At 57.1% G+C, this 18,582-nt stretch overlaps 1 protein-coding gene across 4 annotated transcripts in view; it reads right to left on the reverse strand.

Moving 5' to 3' along the window:
• The window catches only part of PLXNA4 (plexin A4), a 287,259-nt gene that overhangs the window by 12,450 nt on the left and 256,227 nt on the right, over nt 1-18,582 (reverse strand). For 3 of the 4 annotated variants that reach the window (XM_040987483.1, XM_040987484.1, XM_040987486.1), the window contains 7 exons: nt 17,709-17,851; nt 16,182-16,450; nt 12,975-13,041; nt 12,053-12,199; nt 9,119-9,278; nt 1,168-1,271; nt 665-764 (listed from right to left, as the gene is read on the reverse strand). In XM_040987483.1, the coding sequence (XP_040843417.1) occupies nt 665-764; nt 1,168-1,271; nt 9,119-9,278; nt 12,053-12,199; nt 12,975-13,041; nt 16,182-16,450; nt 17,709-17,851 (990 nt within the window). The other variant, XM_040987485.1, reaches the window with a different exon arrangement.

Below are 18,582 nucleotides of genomic sequence, written 5' to 3' on the forward strand. Positions count from 1 at the left end.
TGTGCCTGAATGAACTGTGCCAGTTGCACAGGGTCAGGGTCCCGTTCACTGTCCTCCTCTCTGGCCTGGGCCCACCCTCCTGCTTGTTAGCTGAGCCTGCCAGGTATGACAGAGAAGGACCTAGCAGGTGCAGGGGATTCAGTCCAACCACGCGCTGTGCACGCTGGACAGACCCTGGACTGTGACGAGTGCTTCCACCTGCTTTGCCGGTAAGAAAACCGAAGCTTACCATGGTCAGAGGACTGGCCCGGAAGCACACAGGTGCCAGCCGGACAGTGCGACTCACGGTCACCTACACCCCACCCCTCATCGCTCCAGGTCCTCCCCATGTCCCCATCGCCAGAGTCACGGCAGCGTGACCTTTACTGCTCCTTCAGCCTCTCCACGCTTGGGTGATCATTTCCTAATCTGCATAATAGCAGGAAATAATCATTATTTAATTCGCTGGATTGTTATGAACCTGATGTGAGATAATGAGCGCAGCGGAAGGGGGATGCAGCTCCCGGACTCTGGGAGGCACGCACAGGGTAGGAGGGTAGGCGTCCCTGCCTGCTGCAGCCAGGAGCCCAGCCCAGTGCAGCTCTCCCCGCAGCTGCATGGCCAGGCTGACGGCAGCTGCCAAGGACAGCCTCACCCCACGCAGGACGTGTAGCGAGCTCTTTACCATATTTGCTTGCTGAGGTCCTGGAGACGGTGGAGTTGTTCACTGCATTGTAGGCTGTCACCTGCTTGGACACCAAAGCCACCACAGAACCATCCGGCACCTGCAGGGAAGTGGCATCTCAGGGCCTGCCCAGCAAGGCAGGGCAAGTGGGGACTAGCTTGGTCCTATGGGGCAGTTGATGTCTTGCCAGAGAGATGGAGGACTAAGGGTGGGAGCCGTGTTTGCTGGCATCCAATCTGCAAAGACAGCAGGGTGTTTGCTGGCGGAGCTGGGGGAGCTCTGTTTCTCTAGAGCCAGTGGTCTGGGAGCAGGCGGTCCAGGTGAAGAGGGGCTGGGACGTGGCATGCAGCCTGGGAGCTGGGATTCCCAGGGAGAATGCTGAGCTGGTGGGAGCAGGCGGTCCAGGTGAAGAGGGGCTGGGACGTGGCATGCAGCCTGGGAGCTGGGATTCCCAGGGAGAATGCTGAGCTGGCTGGCTCCTCCCCTCTCCCACAGCGCCTCACCTGGTAATGGGCCAATGTGTTGAGTCTCTTCCAGTCGTTCTCAATTTTGGTGGTGATGTCTTCATCCTGCAAGATCATCCTGGCCCCACTTCCTTGCCGCCACTCTGCAGGGAGAGCAGTAGAACCTCAGAGAGACAGTCCCTGCCATGGCAATCCTGGGCGCCCAGGGTGGAGCTGACACAGTGTCACTGCCATGGCACACCCATGGACAGAGGGCAGCTAGCTGGGGCCCTTCAGCAAGCCTGCATGCTGTGATCTGTACGCCCGACAGGACAACGTGGGAAGCCAAGTCTACACCTAGCACAGCAGCATCAGCAGCTAAAGGCCCCTCCTGAGGCCAGAAATGAGGTGATAAAAATGGGAACAATGCTGTCTGTCGTTTGCCCACCTGTTCAAGAAGGAAGCACCCAGGACGTACTGGCTGAATGGATGAAGCACTTACCAGGACACCACCAACCATCTAACAAGCCAAGGAAGAGAGTGGCCACAGCCTATGTGTGGGAAAGAGGCTGAAGGGAGAAGGGAGGGAAGAGCCACGCAGCTCAGCATCGAAATAGCAAGGCCCTGCCCACATCTGGTTAACCTGATCAGGGGTTCTGACCTTCCCCCCATGGAGACACCTAGGGGAACTTCCTGGTCTGACACCAAGGCAGAGTGCTTCTTGGGTTCTCCCCATCTGATAATATTCAGTAACAAAACCTGGGGAGGAGTTTCCTGAATTTCATATCCAGAAAGCCCTTTGCCCAGCATACCCCAGAAGAGGGAGGGGAAATATGGAAAAGGACAAGCCCCAGGCGGAAGGCAGTGTGGGCGCTCGGCTGGAGGCACCTCATCCAACTCTGCTCCGTTTACTGCCTCTCTCTGACTTGCATCTGAAATGCTTGTCTTACACATGACATGCATTTCCATTTCAGCCATCTGTGGTACCAAAAGCAAGGCTGTTGTAGCACAACCTGCCAGCTTGGCTAGAAGGGCTTGGAGCCGACAAGCCCTAGGATGCACTTGTTCTAGGATGCATACCCCACCCTGAAGCTGACAAATGGCTCATTCCTGCATGGGCCCGGGACCATGCCCAAGCCCTCTGAGCAGGTGTGGGTGATGTCAACATTGTCACGACCCCACACCTGACGATGCTGCTGTGCTAGGTGTAGACTTGGCTTTCCACATTGTCCTGTCGGGCGTACAGATCACAGCATGCAGGCTTGCTGAAGAATCCCAGTGGGGAAAAGACCACACAGCTCCTCACCCAGCACCATGTGGAGAGGGAGAAGGGCATGTGTCAATCTTGAGATGTACACACATGGAAATCCATGTGCACCCCAGACACAGTCTGCTCCTGCACGCACACACACCATCCTCTCAAGCACATTTCAGAAAGCAAAAGAAAAAGAGCCTCTTAAACTCAAAAGCAACATGGATTCCAGCCAAGAAGTCAGAGATCTGATTTCCAGGCAGCCCTGAACCTGCTCAGTGCCTTGTGGATGCTGATATTCAGGCATTACCCCAAAGAGCACCAGGCTCGTCTCGGGGACGGGGGGCTAGCAGCTGCCAGGAGCTGACGGGGGGCTAGCAGCTGCCAGGAGCTGCCTGGCAGTCTCTGACTGCAGAGAGTCTCCACCAAGCTTCCCTCCCAGCCTAACTGGGACCACGGGTGCCCTGCCCTGCTGGCCATTCCACGGATGCAGAGCACACTTGCTCCTCCCTGTGCTGTGGAGCTAGCATGGTCAGAATGATCCCCATTTCACAGAATCAGAAAAAAGAGCCTCAGAACAGGAGCAGAGCGGCCCCCAAAGCTGAGCCTGGGCCCCTCAGTTTCTAGGGGTGCGGTGCCCAATTCAGAGCTTAGGGTTGTGTGGGTTCAAGGGTGAACACCTGTTCACCTGAGCAAAGGAACCCCCAGGGCTGCCAGTCACTCGGCCCTGCTGGTGACACAGCTCACAGTGCCCAGGGCCTCAGGCAGTGAGGACAAAGGACAATAGGGGATATCCCACTGAGGTACCAGATCAGCTGTTATGTGGTATTTTTTGTTGGGCTTTATTTGGTTTTTATGGATGCATGTCCTCTTGAGTGGCTGGGACAGAGGAGGAAGAGGGTCTCAGAGCTGGTCAGCAGCTGGGCAATCAGACTGTGATGAGGATCAGACTGGGCCAAGATCTGGGTAGGGGGTCTCCCCTGCTTGTGTGGTGAGCCCAACTGGCTAAGTCAGAGGCTACAAGAGTGGGGAGGGATTCGCATGTAGGGAGAGGTTTGGGGCGTCCACTGGGGCAGCAGCATCTGCAGGACCAAAGTAACTGGACCCGACACAGTCCACACCACCGAATGCCCACGGGGCTGGCCAGGCCTGGATGGTGAGATCCCAGGCCAGGAGCAGTCCTCTGGAGTCACGGTACATCTCACTGGGGTCTGAAGATGCCATGTGGCTCACTGAAGAGCGGCAACAGTTACCTATGTCTACATAATCCATCCCAAGCAGGCCTTTGCCAGCCGCCCTTGGGGCTTGCCGTTTTCCTTTACGTAGAATCCAGTTGCAACAGTGGGACAACCTCATACTTTCCCTACTGGCTGAAACTACAGGCAGGGATGCTGTGCAGGGGCAGACTTGCACATGCTTGGGCACAGGCTCAAGAGTGTCAGGAATTGGTCTCCTGGCTACCCAGGTCTGCAGTACCTCTGACCCAGGTCCTGCTTCTGATGGGAGTGGGATGGATGGCACAATAGTGGTCCTTCTGGTAACCACTTCAGAAAGTTCAGTACATCCCCAAACCCCAACATGGTGATGGAGAAATCTAGAACACTTGGCTTTGCTTTCAGACCTCTGGGGCCTGTTGTTTTGTTACCTCTTCTACAGAAAAACAGCTAAGTACATTTTCCTGAAACACAAGAAAGACAAACAAAAACAGACAGACAACATTCAAGTTGTGTGGCACTCCTAGCCAGTCCTGATGCCAGCATGCCTGAAGTGCAGGTGGCTGGTGGTGGCTGCCCTGTCCCTGGGGCCTGCAGGGAAGCAGCAGAGGCCCCAGAGCCCCTAGCCATGAAGGAGGTGGCAGCTTGGGCACTGCCAGAAGCTAGGGCCAGCTCCCCATGCAGAATGGCTTCAGCATTCCCCGGGGCTCGCTCTTCTCTGCCTAGGTCCTTAGTTCAGCCCCATTGATTGGGATACACTTCCACCCCCACACAGCCCAAGTTTCTTTCCTTCCTGAATCTGCACACCCAAGCCAGTTGGGGAAACACAGGCCAAGCCAAGCACTCGCCAGCAGAGGCCAAGGTAAAACGCTGATGCAGGTGGCTCATCTCCATCCCTGAACAGCTACCTGGGTTCCTGCAGTCTCACCACCACCTTAGAAGCGAGGACAGCTGAAGGTGAGGCAGGCCTGTCACTTGGGAAGGACAACAGTGCCAGCTCCGTGGCAGTGGGTATGTTAAAGGTTGGGCCCACTGTGTATACAGCATATACTTAGGTTTAACAGCAGATACGAAATGAAACGGGCCTACATTCATGCTCCCAGAATGACTCCTCTGTCTTACCCACAAAAGCAGTGCACCTTTCTGTGTGCCTGAGGTGGCAATGTCAGTACAGCTCAGGGGTCAATGTGGCCATGGCCAGCATCCTCTAGTAAAAGCTGGGCCTCCTGGCCAGTGTGGCTGGAAAACACACCCATCTCTCTCCTTAAGGCATATATGTTGTGAGACACTGGGCAATGTGTGTGTTCGGGTGGGGAAGGGTGATGGATGGCAGAAACGGATGTCACAACAAGGTGACCCCTCCCCAGTGCCTCTCCAATTGAGGACATCCGCTGTCTTGTCTCGTTAGAGGAGCTGCCTGTGGCTATAATAACTATGCTTTTTTCTCATTCACTCATTCAACCACAGGTACCGGCTGCCCACAGTGAGCCAGGGTTGGCACCAGCAGGTTGTGGTGCAGGACAAGGCTGCCTGGGCTGAGCTGGGAAGGCCAACGCGGCACTTGATCTTCTAGGGATCTGTATGAGTCCTTGTGGGAGGCAACTGGAAGGGAAGGACTGCCAGGGCTCCTGGAGCTTGAGGACTGAGCCAGGAAGGCTGCAGCTCCAGGCATGGCAAAGGGTGGAGGTTCAAAGGGGTGCCAGGAGGTGGGCCTGCAGCACCAGGAGCTTATCCAAAGAAGAGCAGGGAGAGGCAGTGGCGTCTAGGTGTGTGAGAACGGGGGCTAGTTGTGGGAAATGCTTGCAAGGAGGAAATGCTGGTGCTTAGGACACAGCTGGCCCAGCTCCTGGGGGCTCAGGACTCCCTGGCAGGTGCTCTGCTGACAGGCCAACCTTCCCAAGCTGCACACACCTGCTGCTGGATGCTCATATCTGTGTAGAGATAAGCATGCAGACATCCCTCCCCCCATGGAAATGCACCTCATTTGACCCCAGGTTGGGGCACTTCTGGCTCCTGGGTCTTCCTGTTGCTGTCCGTGCCCAAACCCAGCACAGGAGGCTTCAGGGAGGGCAAAGGCAGAGAGGCAGCCTAGGTGATCCAGAGCTGGCAGGATCAACCCCCATGACCTTCATGGTCAGGTGACCTTCCGCTGCCTGTGAGCACTCACCATGGGCCTGACCACGCGGAACTGTGACCACTCACCACGGGCCTGACCACGCGGAGCTGTGAGCACTCACCACGGGCCTGACCACGCGGAGCTGTGAGCACTCACCACGGGCCTGACCACGCGGAGCTGTGAGCACTCACCACGGGCCTGACCACGCGGAGCTGTGAGCACTCACCATGGGCCTGACCACGTGGAGCTGTGAGCAGGCTCCCCCCAGGGACACACACTCCTAGCCCTGGGTGCAATCCACTTCCGGACACTATGCTGTGGGAGGAGCCATGATTCTATGCTACATGCGCTCAGCAGGTGTGTCCTGGTGCACATCTAAGACACCATTTAGCTGCTTTGTCACATGCAGACTGCCACGAGCTGGCAGGAAGGACTATGAATGGATCAGAACATGGCTGCCCACAAGGTCAGAGTCTTGACCTGGGAACTGAGCTGTGTCTATTAACAATACCTTGTTAAAACAGAAAGGATGATTCGGGAGAGCAGGTTCCCAAATGCAAAGTCATCAAACTCTGGCACTTGGAGCCTAGTAGAAGAAACCAGTAACCATGTACCCCTGCATTTAGGACCTCAGCATCCTGGTTGACTGTGTCTGGGGGTGTCTGGGGGTGTCTGGAGAGAGATCTGCAAGTCTAATGCAAGAAAGCCAAGCTAGCACTCTAAGAGCTAAGCTGGAAGGGGGGACATGGGACTGCATGCTGGGCTGCAGAAAAGGCAGGTGGTGGCAGCAGGAACATGGAAGGTGACCCTGGCCTTCATATACAAGGCACCCTGAGAAAATTGCTGGTGCTGACCTGTCCCAGCAGCTCCAACCCGGCAGCCCCATGCCCTGCTCCAGGTTCTGGGCACAAAGGACAGACAGACTCACAATCCAATTTGTTACACTTCTACCTTGCAGGGAGAGAGGGAGGTGAAATAAAAAAAGCAAAAGAAATCCCATTATTTTTATCAGTCCTTCCCATCAGGTGCAGTGGAAAATGCAAACTGGGGAGACAGCCGCTGCGGACTCTTTATATCTCACTCGGAAGATAGAGTATCTTACTATTGCATACAGGAATTACTTATTTGAAAAGAAAATACATTCTTTCAGCCCGACTTGAGCCACAAGGCCGAGTGAGGGCAGTGAGTTGTGGGGGCTAGGCTAGAGCATTTGCATTCAACTGGAGGAGTCTCTAGAGGTCACTGCTAATAGCAGAGGGGAAGCAGCCCACGGTCTGTCTGCGCCTGCCGCTGTGTGATCATGGCCAAGGCTCTGGGCCTCTCGGAGCTGCAGAGCCATAGGACAGCACTGTCTCCTCTGAGCAGTGGGTAGCGACCAAAGGAATCCCTTCGCCCAGACAGGAAATTGCCGCGCCTTCGCAAGTGTGCTGAATACCAGCAAGGGTTCTGGGCAGCACACCAGCCTGGCACGGAGCTGCCAGCAGGCAAGCTCTCCTACGGTGCCTTCCTGGGGGACCTCAGTGATGCAGCACTTCCCCTGTCCTGTACCTGTGTGTGGACATGGATCGGGGGTCAGGGGACCCTGGACCCTGTGCTCTGAGAACACTGCATGTCCTGTGCCCCACACCTCTCCCTTGCAAGACTCCCACAGACTGCGAGGCCTGAGGCTCCGGGTCCTTCCTGGGGGATCCCAGGGGTCCCAACGCAAAGCGTGAGCACACAGCTCCGCACACAACCACACACACACTCAGAACCTGCCAGCCTCATCGACCACTCCACCAGTTAGGCTCAGGACACAGGGGAGCCTCGTGGACAAAGCAAAAGGGCAGGCTCTGCCTGGCCACCCGGCTGAACTCCGTGTTCCTATGAGAGCCCCTGGGGAGCTCCCTCCATTGCCTGGTGTGCTCTCAGCAGGCTGTCTCCCGACACCCATGGTGTGTGAGGCAGCAACAGTGAGTACAATGCCTCGGACAAGCCGTATGTAGCTGACTCACACCCAGTGTGGGACACACACAAAACACATACACATGCGTGCATTTGGCATCTCACACTCGTCCTGGAAACGGCACACTCTAAAGCATCTCCAAAGCAGAGGCAGCACACCTGTCCCAAGTCTTGCCCAGAGTATCTGGGCGCAGGGCACAGGGCCAAACACACACTACTCAGAGCCACACGCGATGACCCAGGGCTAAAGAAGAAGTGGGAGTTTGGGGAAGAACCAAATTCCTGATCCCAGTAGTCCTTGGGCATCAGAAGCTGGGAGGGGAGATGGGACAAGCGGCGGATGGGTGGAGAAATCCCTCCGGATTTGAGAAAGCAGTCTAGATGCCCATCTGCCTTGGACGGCTTAGCTGCAGCCAGATTAGAGGCCAGATGGATGGACGAAGGGCCCCTGGAGGGTCCTCCCTCCCTGTGTTGATAGGGACCCCAGACACTGTACATGTATGCACAAACGCCTTGGTTTGCATGGCCAGCTGTGGCAGGCTGCTTGTACTGTGTCCTTCCTGGGACTGGCTTCCGCAGCAGCCAGTACTGAGTGCACAGGCTGAGCCCAGCTCTGCATCACCCTGCTGGGTTCTGCTGTGAGTCTGGTGCTTTCATAATCTCCATGCCATTTCCTGGGCGAGCACAGGTGAAGGAACTTGACCAAGGGACCCGATAGCACCCGTCTCACACCCAGGGCTCTTGAGGCCGTCCCATTTGCTCTGTCCCACACCCCGGCCTCTCCCGAGCCTGTGGCGCCCCACAAGGACTTCCCCCAGACGATGCCCTCAGAAATGCAGGCACCACTTCCTGGACTCAGTGGAGAGGCCCTAAGTGGCATGCCCTTGTCCGGACAGGCTGTGAGAACTGTTCGTGGAACATTCAAATGCAGTGTCACGCTGCACCCCAGCAGGCTGTCATAGCTCATTTTGCTCTGTGCGTTCTTTATCCTCTATGGCTGACCCAGATCCTCAAGCTGTTCAGCACGAATGACAGCACAGAGCTGGGGAGGGCAGAGCTGGGGGAGGGTAAGGGCTGGGGAGGGCAGAGCTGGGGAGGGTAAGGGCTGGGGAGGGCAGAGCTGGGGGAGGGTAAGGGCTGGAGAGGGCAGAGCTGGGGGAGGGCAGAGCTGGGGAGGGCAGAGATGGAGAGGGCAGCAGAGGTGCAGCAGCCAGCGCCCGGCCACCGGGTCTGAGCAGACTTCATGTCTAACTCTCCCTCTCCAGAGGCTTCTCCCCTCTGAGGGCCCCGGAGGTGTGACCTGCCACGTGGCCAGGGCCATTGCTCACAGCTCAGCCAAGCAGGCTGTGGAATCTAACCCCTTGGGGGTCCTGGCTCTCTCCGGCCGATGGCCCTGCCCCTCTGCCCCCTGCGCCCCCCTTGGCCTCCTGCTGCAGGAGAAGATGGGAGCAGCTTCGGGGTGCTCCTGGGCAGCAGCCTGCTCACCCAGGTCCATATCTGCGGCCTTGGGCCGGTGGGAGCAGGGCACATTCTTGAAGATGGCATCCAGAATCTTCTCTTTGACCTGAGTGATCGTGTCGCAGTTGAGGATCTTCACTGGGACCTCGGGGCTGTTGGCGTTGTCTGGGCTGACGCAGCTCAGGACCTGGGGGTAGAGAGAAAGGGGGCCTGTAGGTGAGGGCAACGGCGACAGCGCTGACGACTGGATGTCTGCAGACCTGGCCATGACTCTGGCTCTCCCAGGAGGATGGCATTCCCACCAATCCCACTGTCCTTCCCCACCCAGACGAACCAGCGGAAACCACGGTGGCTTTTGCATTGTACTAGCTGCACACTGAACTCCGTCCAGAAACAATGTTGTTTTCAAAGGAGACACTGAGCGCACAGAAGCAGCTGGGGCGACCTGTACAGGGCATGCAGCTAGCCCCCGGACCCCCTTTCCTGCCCTGGATGTCAGCCTGTACAGGGCACGCAGCTAGCCCCCGGACCCCCTTTCCTGCCCTGGATGTCAGCCTGTACAGGGCACGCAGCTAGCCCCCGGACCCCCTTTCCTGCCCTGGATGTCAGCCTGTACAGGGCACGCAGCTAGCCCCCGGACCCCCTTTCCTGCCCTGGATGTCAGCCTGTCTTTCCCTGTCACTCCGCCCAGACACACATGTGTGAGCTCAGGGAATTCCGACTCCTCTCGCAGGGTTCAAAAGCTTTGGTTTTCACAAAGCTGATGGGAACTTGGAGAATCTACAAGAAGCTTAAGGTGTTTCTTAAAAATAAGAAAGCACCCTTTAAAAACCAGCTGATTCAGGCCCCCTGGGATTCCTCCCTGACTTTGCAGGCAAAGCCCTCTGTTAGGGAAGAGGCGGCGTCCTGGAGCGGAGGCTCTATTTCCCACGGCGGAGCCAGCAGGAACAGGGGACAGTCCGTGTCGCGAGACCATCTTTCTTTCTTGAACAGATTTTGAGATCCTGTTGATTTGCTGTTCTCCTAATGGGTCTGTTGCACTGAGGGCGGGTCGGGAGTGAGGGAGGGCGAGTTGGGAGCCAAGGAGGGCTCAGATGCCCTGTGAGCCCTGCGGCCTGGACTCTGCTTCCGGGAATAAGCCATCCCCGGCGCCCCTTCCCCCAGCCATTTCCCACTTGGCCCATCTGGTTTGCAGATCCAGACGACAGACATCCCCCCACCCGGCCCACTCCATGTGGCAGTCCTGGATGCCTGCCTTTCATTAGCAACTTGACTGCGAGCAGCGCCAACGAGACACGCCTGTTCCATTAAGAAAGAAAAAATATCCCTTGAATCTATAAAACCAAACTCGCACCCTCAAAATGCACTCAACAGAAAGTGATGGTGGGAGGGCCCTGGCCTGCAAGTCCATGTGTGCCCTCCCCAGCATCCTGCTGCTCGGGCTGCCCTCAGTCCGGGTCAGTGCAGCGCAAGGAGAGGACCTGCTGGGCCTCCCCAGGCAGAAAGGCCTGAGAGACCAAGGCATGCAGGCTACAGCTTCCTGGTTGCCCCCCAAACCTGACCTGGACCGGGCTCACCTCTTCTGTCTGCAGCCAGCTCCCTGTCCTTCCCGGTCCCTCACGGCTGAAGCACTGGGAGCCGCCCCTCCCGGGTCCTTCCATTCTCTTTAAGTGCAGTCAGTGACACCAGCTCTCCGGACTAACTCCCCAGGAATATGGGCAGCAGCAACGTGGGGACAGAGCGTCCCGCCAACTCACTGCAGCATGCAGCACATCAGCAAAGAGTGGGAATGGACGGGCAGGAGATGCTGAAAGGAAACCCTAGCAGGCCTCTATTGGCAGGATTTCCTACTCTGACTGAGCAGACGGGAGCTGCAAGGAAGCAGGGGCCTCCTTCCCAGGCTGCTGCCGCTGAGTCTGTGCCCGCACACACCATGCTGGCAAGGCTGCTCCCTCGGCCAGCTGGGGATCCCCACGCTCTCAGGAGATGGGAACGGGCAGGGCAACAGTGGTTCAGTCTCCTCAACCAGCAGGGCCAGCTCTCTTCACAGGCGGGCACGGTATCTCTGGTGGGCCACAGGGTTGTCTGGGAATCCTGTCTGTCCCAGCTCAACCCTGTCTTGGCCCGCTGCTCAGCTCTTCTCTGGCCTCATCCACTCCATTCCTTTGCTGTCTCCATCTGCCTCCACTTGTGGGAGGCAGACGCACAGTAGGCCCAACACACAGCTCTTCTCTTGACTTCTTACCCACTCTCTCAACTCCCTCCCCTGAGAGTGGGCTCCCTGGGTGAGAAGCGGTAGACGGCCGGCGGATGGATGGACAACAATAGTGAGCACTGGCACCGGATGGTGGCCATCCTGCGCCAATGAGCCCTCTGCCCAGCCTCACTGCAGACAGCTGTTATGGCTCCACTTTAGTTGCTCTATCATTACCCCTGACCCCTACTGATTCAGTTAAAAGAACGCTGACCTGCTCCAAATCACCCAGCTGGTCCATGGGGACTCCGGGTTCAGATCTTGTAGACCTGTGCTCCCCAATGCCAAGTTCTGCTGCTTCCTTGGGCAACTGTTTTCAAACAGGATGACTTTGGCACAGCCCTTGAACACAGCCCTTTTCCCACGAGGCCATCCTGACCTTGTTCGTACAACTCAGACCACAGTTGCAGTTGAACTAGTGCGCAAGCATGTGCTTTGGAGACAGGAGGAATTCTGCTTACTTTCCTGTCCTTCCTGCCTGCACAGAATTGTCTGAAAAATGTCAATCCTCCACTGGCAGAAGTGATGACAAGAATGGGACCAGGAGTGGGCTCTCCGTCACGACCTGGGCTTGGCCTGAGGCCCCACAGTGCTTCTGCTGAAGTAAGGTTTGGCTGTGTTGAGCCCCAGGCCCCAGGCCCCTGGTCACCTTCACTGTGTAGGGCTGCCAGGCTCCTAGGGAGAGCCTCACAACCAGGCTGGCTTACCAGGGTCTTGTAGTCGATCTGCTGCCGGATAAGCTTGTCCTCACTCAGGGAGTAGCGCGCCTCCCCCGTAATGGCGTCGATGGGGCCCTTCTCCATCTGCTGCTTGATGGCGCAGAACAGGGAGAAGAGGGGCTCCCCAGCACACTCCTGGATGCAAGCAGAGACCATGCTGGTGGGTCTGGGAGGCACGGGTGTGCAGTCTGTGCCCCAGCCGGCATCTCCAAAGGGCAACTCTTGGTCGCTGCCTGCTTTTTCCTCCCTGGGCATTCAGGCTGATTTTCAATCTCTCCTCTGACTTCCTCACCCTGCCCTCTTCTGCTCGGCCATGCTCTCAGCGTTTTGGACCACAGGGTCTGCTCCCACCTGTGTCTTCCTACCAGTTTCCCAGAGCCAGCTCTTGCTCCGTGCCTGGCTCTATTGCCCCCCCAGCTCTTGCTCCTTCTCCTGCCCTCAGACCCCCTCCGTGGCTCCCTGAGGCCCCATTAAGAGACAGGGGTCAGCTCTGGGTGGCCCAAGCTCCTCTGAATACAAGGAGCCTTCCACCTCCCAAGTCCACGGTGGGCTTATCTGCCACCCCAGGTGACTCTTCTACCTGCCGGGGACCCTTATCAGACTCAGTCAGGTGAGGTCGCAGAAAAAGAATGTACTACTTGGTTTGGCGTAGAATGAGAATGCAGCTTTATGGGTTCCACGGGGCCCTCCCCAAGACTCATCTGGGAGAGAGCTGGCCAGCCAGGGAGACACTGGGTCTCGGAAGCTAGGACCACCGAGGCCTTGTCATCTGGACAGCTGCAATGAGTCGGGCTGTGAGCCAGGCCTGATGAGGGTGGCCCAGGAGGTGTGGAGCACCATGGGGCAGGCAGGGGAGCATGAAGGTCAAGTCTAGGAGGCAGGGCCAGAGTGTGGCTGCACTGAGTCCTACCTTGAGGAACTTGTAGAGCAGGAAGGTGAACCAGTTGGTCAGCATCTTCTCAGCCACCGACTCTGTCCTGTCCCAAGGGACCCATGCAGCAAGACAAGAAAGCAGCAGTGTGTGAGAGCCACAGGCGGAAAGCTGACCACATACAGGCTGAGTCGCGAGAGCTTAATGAGCACAAGAAGCCCATGGGGGCAGCTCTGTGGCACAGCCATTTAGACCACCGCTTTGCAGTGCCAGCATCCCGTTTGAGTGCCCATTTGAGGACCAGTTGTTCCACTTCCAATCCAGCTCATCAACGTACCTGGGAAGGTCCTTGGACCCCTGCACCTGCATGGAGACCTGGGTGGAGCTCCTGGCTCCTGGCTTTGGCATAGCTCAGCCTGGAACGTGGTGGCCATTCAGGGAGTGAACCAGCAGATGGAGCATCTTTGTCTCTGGCCTTCATCTGCCTTTTCTGTATAACTCTCTTTCCAAAAAAGGGGGAGGGGATTTCATGGCACCTATTCTACGCCTCTCCTCCCACGAGCTTTGACTACAAAGCTGGAAGTCCACACTAGATGGGGGTTTCATGGGAACATCACAGAACACCCCTGTCCACTGGGACTCCCCATGGGACCGGCAGCTTTCTGCAGCTGTGCCATCTAACACTGCAACCACCAGGCACCTGGTCAGACCCTGGCCCCCTTGCAGCGTCTGCGGAACCGGGGGCTTTCCACTGTATTGACTTGTAACTGTGCTGACTTCGATGGACGGTCATGTTGGTCATGTTCGCCAGGGCCAAAAGCCAGATGTGTTTCTTTAGGGCAGAAAAGAAGAAAACAGCAGAGATCCTAAGCAGACAGGAAATTTGGCAAGAGGAAAGGCTCATGGTGAAAATGCCAGACGGGCCAGGCTGCGTCACGACGCAGTCTACGTCACGACGCAGTCTACGTCATGACGCACGCTAAAGACTCCCGGGCTGCTGTCAGACTGAGTCAACACCACAGATCAGCCCATTTCTAGGGCTGTGTGAGACACCGTCTCAGCAGGCCTGAGACAGCGCTGCTCCCAGGCTCACCTTTCCGTCACTCTAGGAGGTGGCAGAGCCTGGTTCACGGCGCTACGTCCTGACCCTCGCTGTAGACCATCCCCGTCCTGGTCAGTGCACGCATTCGGGAGGTGAGACAACGGAAGGGAGTTCTTTCCTGCCTCACTTTGTCTCCTTGCCTTTCAAATAAAATTTCAAAAATTCTTTTTGAACTGTGAAATGTCTCAATACTCTGGGAGCTCCTCTGGAAATTCTTGCACTGTTTCGTTCGCAGTCACGAGTTCCTTCTTGAGTTTAACTCACATCTTTCATATTGTTCTTTAGGTCAGAAGGGAAAACGGGGCAATGTTGTCAGCTGAACATCTGTGGCTGCCTCCACTTCGAGCCTGCACTAAGCACAAAGCTAACTCTAGACGCACGCTGACCATCCAGGTAGGCATGAACCCCATGTGAAGTTGCAATTGCCAGTAGATACTAATGACTAAAACCCCAAGGCAGCTGGGTGGCTGCCAGCACACAATGATCTGGGAACAGAAAAGAAGGAAGACTTGTGAAAAGAGGGGGCGGCTGGGGGCAAGAGGAAAAGGAAATGGACTGGGGGTGTGAGGGGCCCGACCGTCCAAGAGCACGTGATGAGGAAACGGCAGGAGGCGCTGGACCAGGACCAACGCGGAACCTGTCAGCAGGGGTGCTGCCCATGGCGGCAACCCCCAAATTATGCCGGCAGGTGGCTGCGTGCTGGGAGTAAAACAAAACAGAATGAGCCACCTAGCTGCTTCCTCTACACAGCAACCTTTCGCAGCTGTGCAGGCCAATGCCTGCCGCACCCGGAAAGGGCCTGAGCCCACCCACTCCCCAGAGCCCTTGCTCCCGACTTGGCATTCAGGACACAAGAGCAGTGGGTGGTGCCGACAGAGGGCTGGATGCAGCCATTTGCTGTGGGACCGTGTGGCTTCAGATGGGTCAAGGTCAAAGAGACTGGGCGATGTAAGGAGTGGAAGAGACAGCCTCCCAGCACACGGGGGTCCGGTGAGAATGCGAGCTCTGGCTGAGGACTGCGAAAGGGCCTTGACCCAGTGTCTGGCTGTCCCAGCAGGCCAAGGCCGCGGGAAACGCTGTCTGCACACAGTGTTGACTAAGCGAGAGACGGGGCATCGGGAAACCTCCTAGGGGCAGATCCGGGGTAGACCTGGGAGCTGTCTGCAGCTTACAGCAGGAGCTGGAAATACAGCCTGTGTGGGCTAAGCTGTCCGTGCAGGGCTTGCAGCCCGAGCTTCACGGGCTTTCACAGGCATTTCAGACACCCGGGTTCCTCATCAGGACTCAGATTTTGGAAGCCATTACAATGGTTCATAGGCTACTCCTCTACCTGCAAGCGCCGGCATCCCGTATGGGCACTAGTTCCAACTGCTCCATTCCCACTCCACTCCCTGCTTGTGGCCTGGGAAAGCAGCAGGACCCTGCACCCATGTGGGAGACCAGCAAGAGGCACTCCTGCCTTCAGATCAGCATAGCTCCCACCGTTACGCCCACTTGGGGAATGAACCAAGGTGGCACAGACAGCAGCAGGCCACAGGATCTGCCCCAGATGAGGCCACACAACGACCTCTGAAGACCCCATGAGAGAAGCTCTCCAGTAGCAAAGGTCAAAGCCAAGAAAGCAGAAGGACAGGGAGGGCAGATGAGAGCAGCTGCAGGTGGGGAGCCAAGCAGAAGGTGAAATGACAGCCACGCCGTCTCACAGGTTCTCCTAAGGAGAGGAGTGGAGGCGTGAGCTGCAGTCCGGCCTCAGGTCTCGAGTCTCCCCAAGCCCCTGGGAATGTGGCAACTCCAGGAACTCTGCACGGTCACCCTGACGGGCCTGGAGAGCCAGTCAGGGAGGGCAGGACTGGACTAGACTAGGCTAAGCTGGGCTAGGCTGGACAGGGCTCAGCTAGTCCAGGAGGGCAGGGTCAGGCTAGGCTGGGCTAGGCTGGGCTAGGCTGGGCTGGGCTGGGCAGGGCTGAGCTGGGCTAGTCCAGGAGGGCAGGACCGGGCTGGGCTGGGCTGGGCAGGGCTGGGCTAGGCTAGTCTAGGAGGGCAGGGTCAGGCTAGGCTGGGCTGGGCAGGGCTGGGCTGGGCTAGTCCAGGAGGGCAGGGTCAGGCTAGGCTGGGCTGGGCAGGATGGAGAGGGGCGTGCTGACCTCCTGAGCAGCAGCTTGGGGTGGTTCTTGCTCTCCAGGTTCTTGTCGATGAGGTCGGCCAGCAGCTGTTTGAGCACATCGGTGGCGTACTCCAGCTTGCTCTGCAGCACGGTCATGATGAGCGAGGCCACGTTGCCACGGTCGCGCATGGAGAAGCTGCGCTGGGCTTCCAGCGTGCGGATGAAAGACAGGAGGAAGACCTTGCTGTTGATGAGCTGGGCAAAGAGCTTGAGGCCTTTCTCCACACGCTCCTGCCGGTAGCCTGGGACCTGTGGGGAGACAGGAGGATTCTCTGATGCATCTACTGGGCATGCCAATAACCTGCAGATGGGCTGGGTCACATGGATAATGCTCCCTTCACTTGCTACAGCACAACAATCTGCCAGGCTAAGGCCCCGGAGTCCTTATCAAGGCCATTGCTGCCTCACACACTTCAGCCCCACGGAGCCCAACCGATGAATCAGCTGAAGCATGGAGATAGCCCCACCCCATTAGTAAGCAGCAATTGCTCGGATTGAACTCATTTCTGCCAGACTCCGAGGTCTCAGCTCTTGCCTGATGGTGATGCAAAGCTGCGGATCTGGGGCCTCGGCATACCCTCACAGCCCCCCAGGAGGATCTCCGGGAGGTCAGGGTGCTCCATGGCTGGCGGATCACCAGGCCTGATCCTCCAGCTAGCGCAGTGCCCACCAGCTTCCTTTTGACAGCCACGTGACTCAGTCAGGACTCGTGGTTTCCCACAGACTGTGATGTCACACTAGTGTGAAGCTTGGGCAAGTCCCTTTACTTCTCTGGGGATGGGAAGATCATCCAAGATCCGAGAAAGGGAATGCTCAATCCAGTGATGCCTAACAAAGTCCCCAACTCCATATCTGCTGCTTCTTTCCCAGAGCCTGCAGCAGCCAGGGGAAGGGTGGGGAGGTGGGCGAACCCGCCTGTCTGTTGGGAAACCTTACAAGGCCAGCCATCTTCCCAGCAGACACAGGCAGTGGCACAGCTGGTGGGTGGGCCACACCGCCGGCACGCACAAGAGCACAGGTGTGTGCGATACCCCTTATCTAAAGTGGATGTGGTCCAGGATGTTCTGCAGGTGCCTGAAACCTCAGATTGCCCGGAACCCTGTATAGGCCACATGTTTTCCCACACAGACAAATCCATGATGAAGTTCAGTTTACAGAAGAGGCACAGTAAGAGATAAACAACAAATAAAATGGGACAATTACAACAAATGTTGTAATAAAAGCTATCAAAAACACATGCATTATTTATTTCTGGAATTTCCCATGCAGTATTTTCAGAGCACAGTTGGAACAGCGAGACCACAGGTAAAGGTACTGCAAGACAGACTTCATGCTGAACGCACGGATGCAAACCTCCCTTATGGGGCCCTGTTTCTGCCAGGGGCAGCAGCTTGTGCTGGAGGGAGTTGAGCCAAGTCCCAATCCTCTCCTGGCCTCAGCCCGCTGCCTTCAGGTCACCAACACACTGGCTCCCTGCTCTCCCACCAGCTTAAGCCCCACGCCTCACCTCCAGGTCCCGGAGCACAGGGTGGTCTTCTATTCCTGGGAACAGAACCCGCATGGTGTAGGTTCTGTAGTCCAGGAAGGGGATCCCGGCTCCGTCCAGGTCACTGGTCAGTTCATGGATGTCCGTCTGCAGCTCGGCAAAAGCTGGAATGAAGACAGACCTGTGGGGCGGCTGGCTGGGACTGCCCAAGAGCCACCCCCACCTGAAAGCCCACAACCCTCACCACAGGCACAGAGGAGCCGTGAGCAAAGGCTCCCACGGTGTGGGAGTGACACGACACGCTGTGCCTCAAGCAGCTGGGGAGAATGTGGTTAGCAAGGAGACAACAAGAATGCCTTTCCAAGTGTGGAGAGCACAGTTGTGTGCTGTGGTTGGGACCAGAGGCAATTCTCTGATGGCGAAAGGCTGGGCAGTGGAGGGGGGAGAAGGGAGAGCTTGCAGGGAGGACCAGTGTGTCCCTGAGGCTGGGTTTTGTAGTGGGTTTCCTCATCAGACTTCCCCACAGTGTCTTCAGATCAAGGAAGACATTGGAAGGAAAGCTGGATTCTGTACCATGTCGCTCCCTAGGGTCATCAGCCTGACCAAGGCGATTCAGCTGGAGGCTCTGCCACACTGGTGGACTTGTTCTGTATAAGCATGCAGGTGCATCTTTGTCCTGCAGTCCTCAAGCTGATGCTACCTGGTGATGGATTAGGATCTGCATGTGGACAAGACTCTGGTGGCAGCTCAGGCCTCAAAACAGATTTCCAAGATCCTAACTGGCTGCTGGGAGGATGTGGTGCAGCCAGGGGCTGTCAGGAGCTCTGCCAAAGCCGAGTGCCTCCCTGCCTGGGCACATCCTCCTCCAGGCCACCCTTGCCCCAGCAGATTCTCA

Source organism: Ochotona curzoniae, unplaced genomic scaffold, assembly GCF_017591425.1.
Source record: "Ochotona curzoniae isolate NIBS_2020 unplaced genomic scaffold, NIBS_Ocur_1.0 contig_4692, whole genome shotgun sequence".
NCBI classification, from domain to species: Eukaryota; Metazoa; Chordata; class Mammalia; order Lagomorpha; family Ochotonidae; genus Ochotona; species Ochotona curzoniae.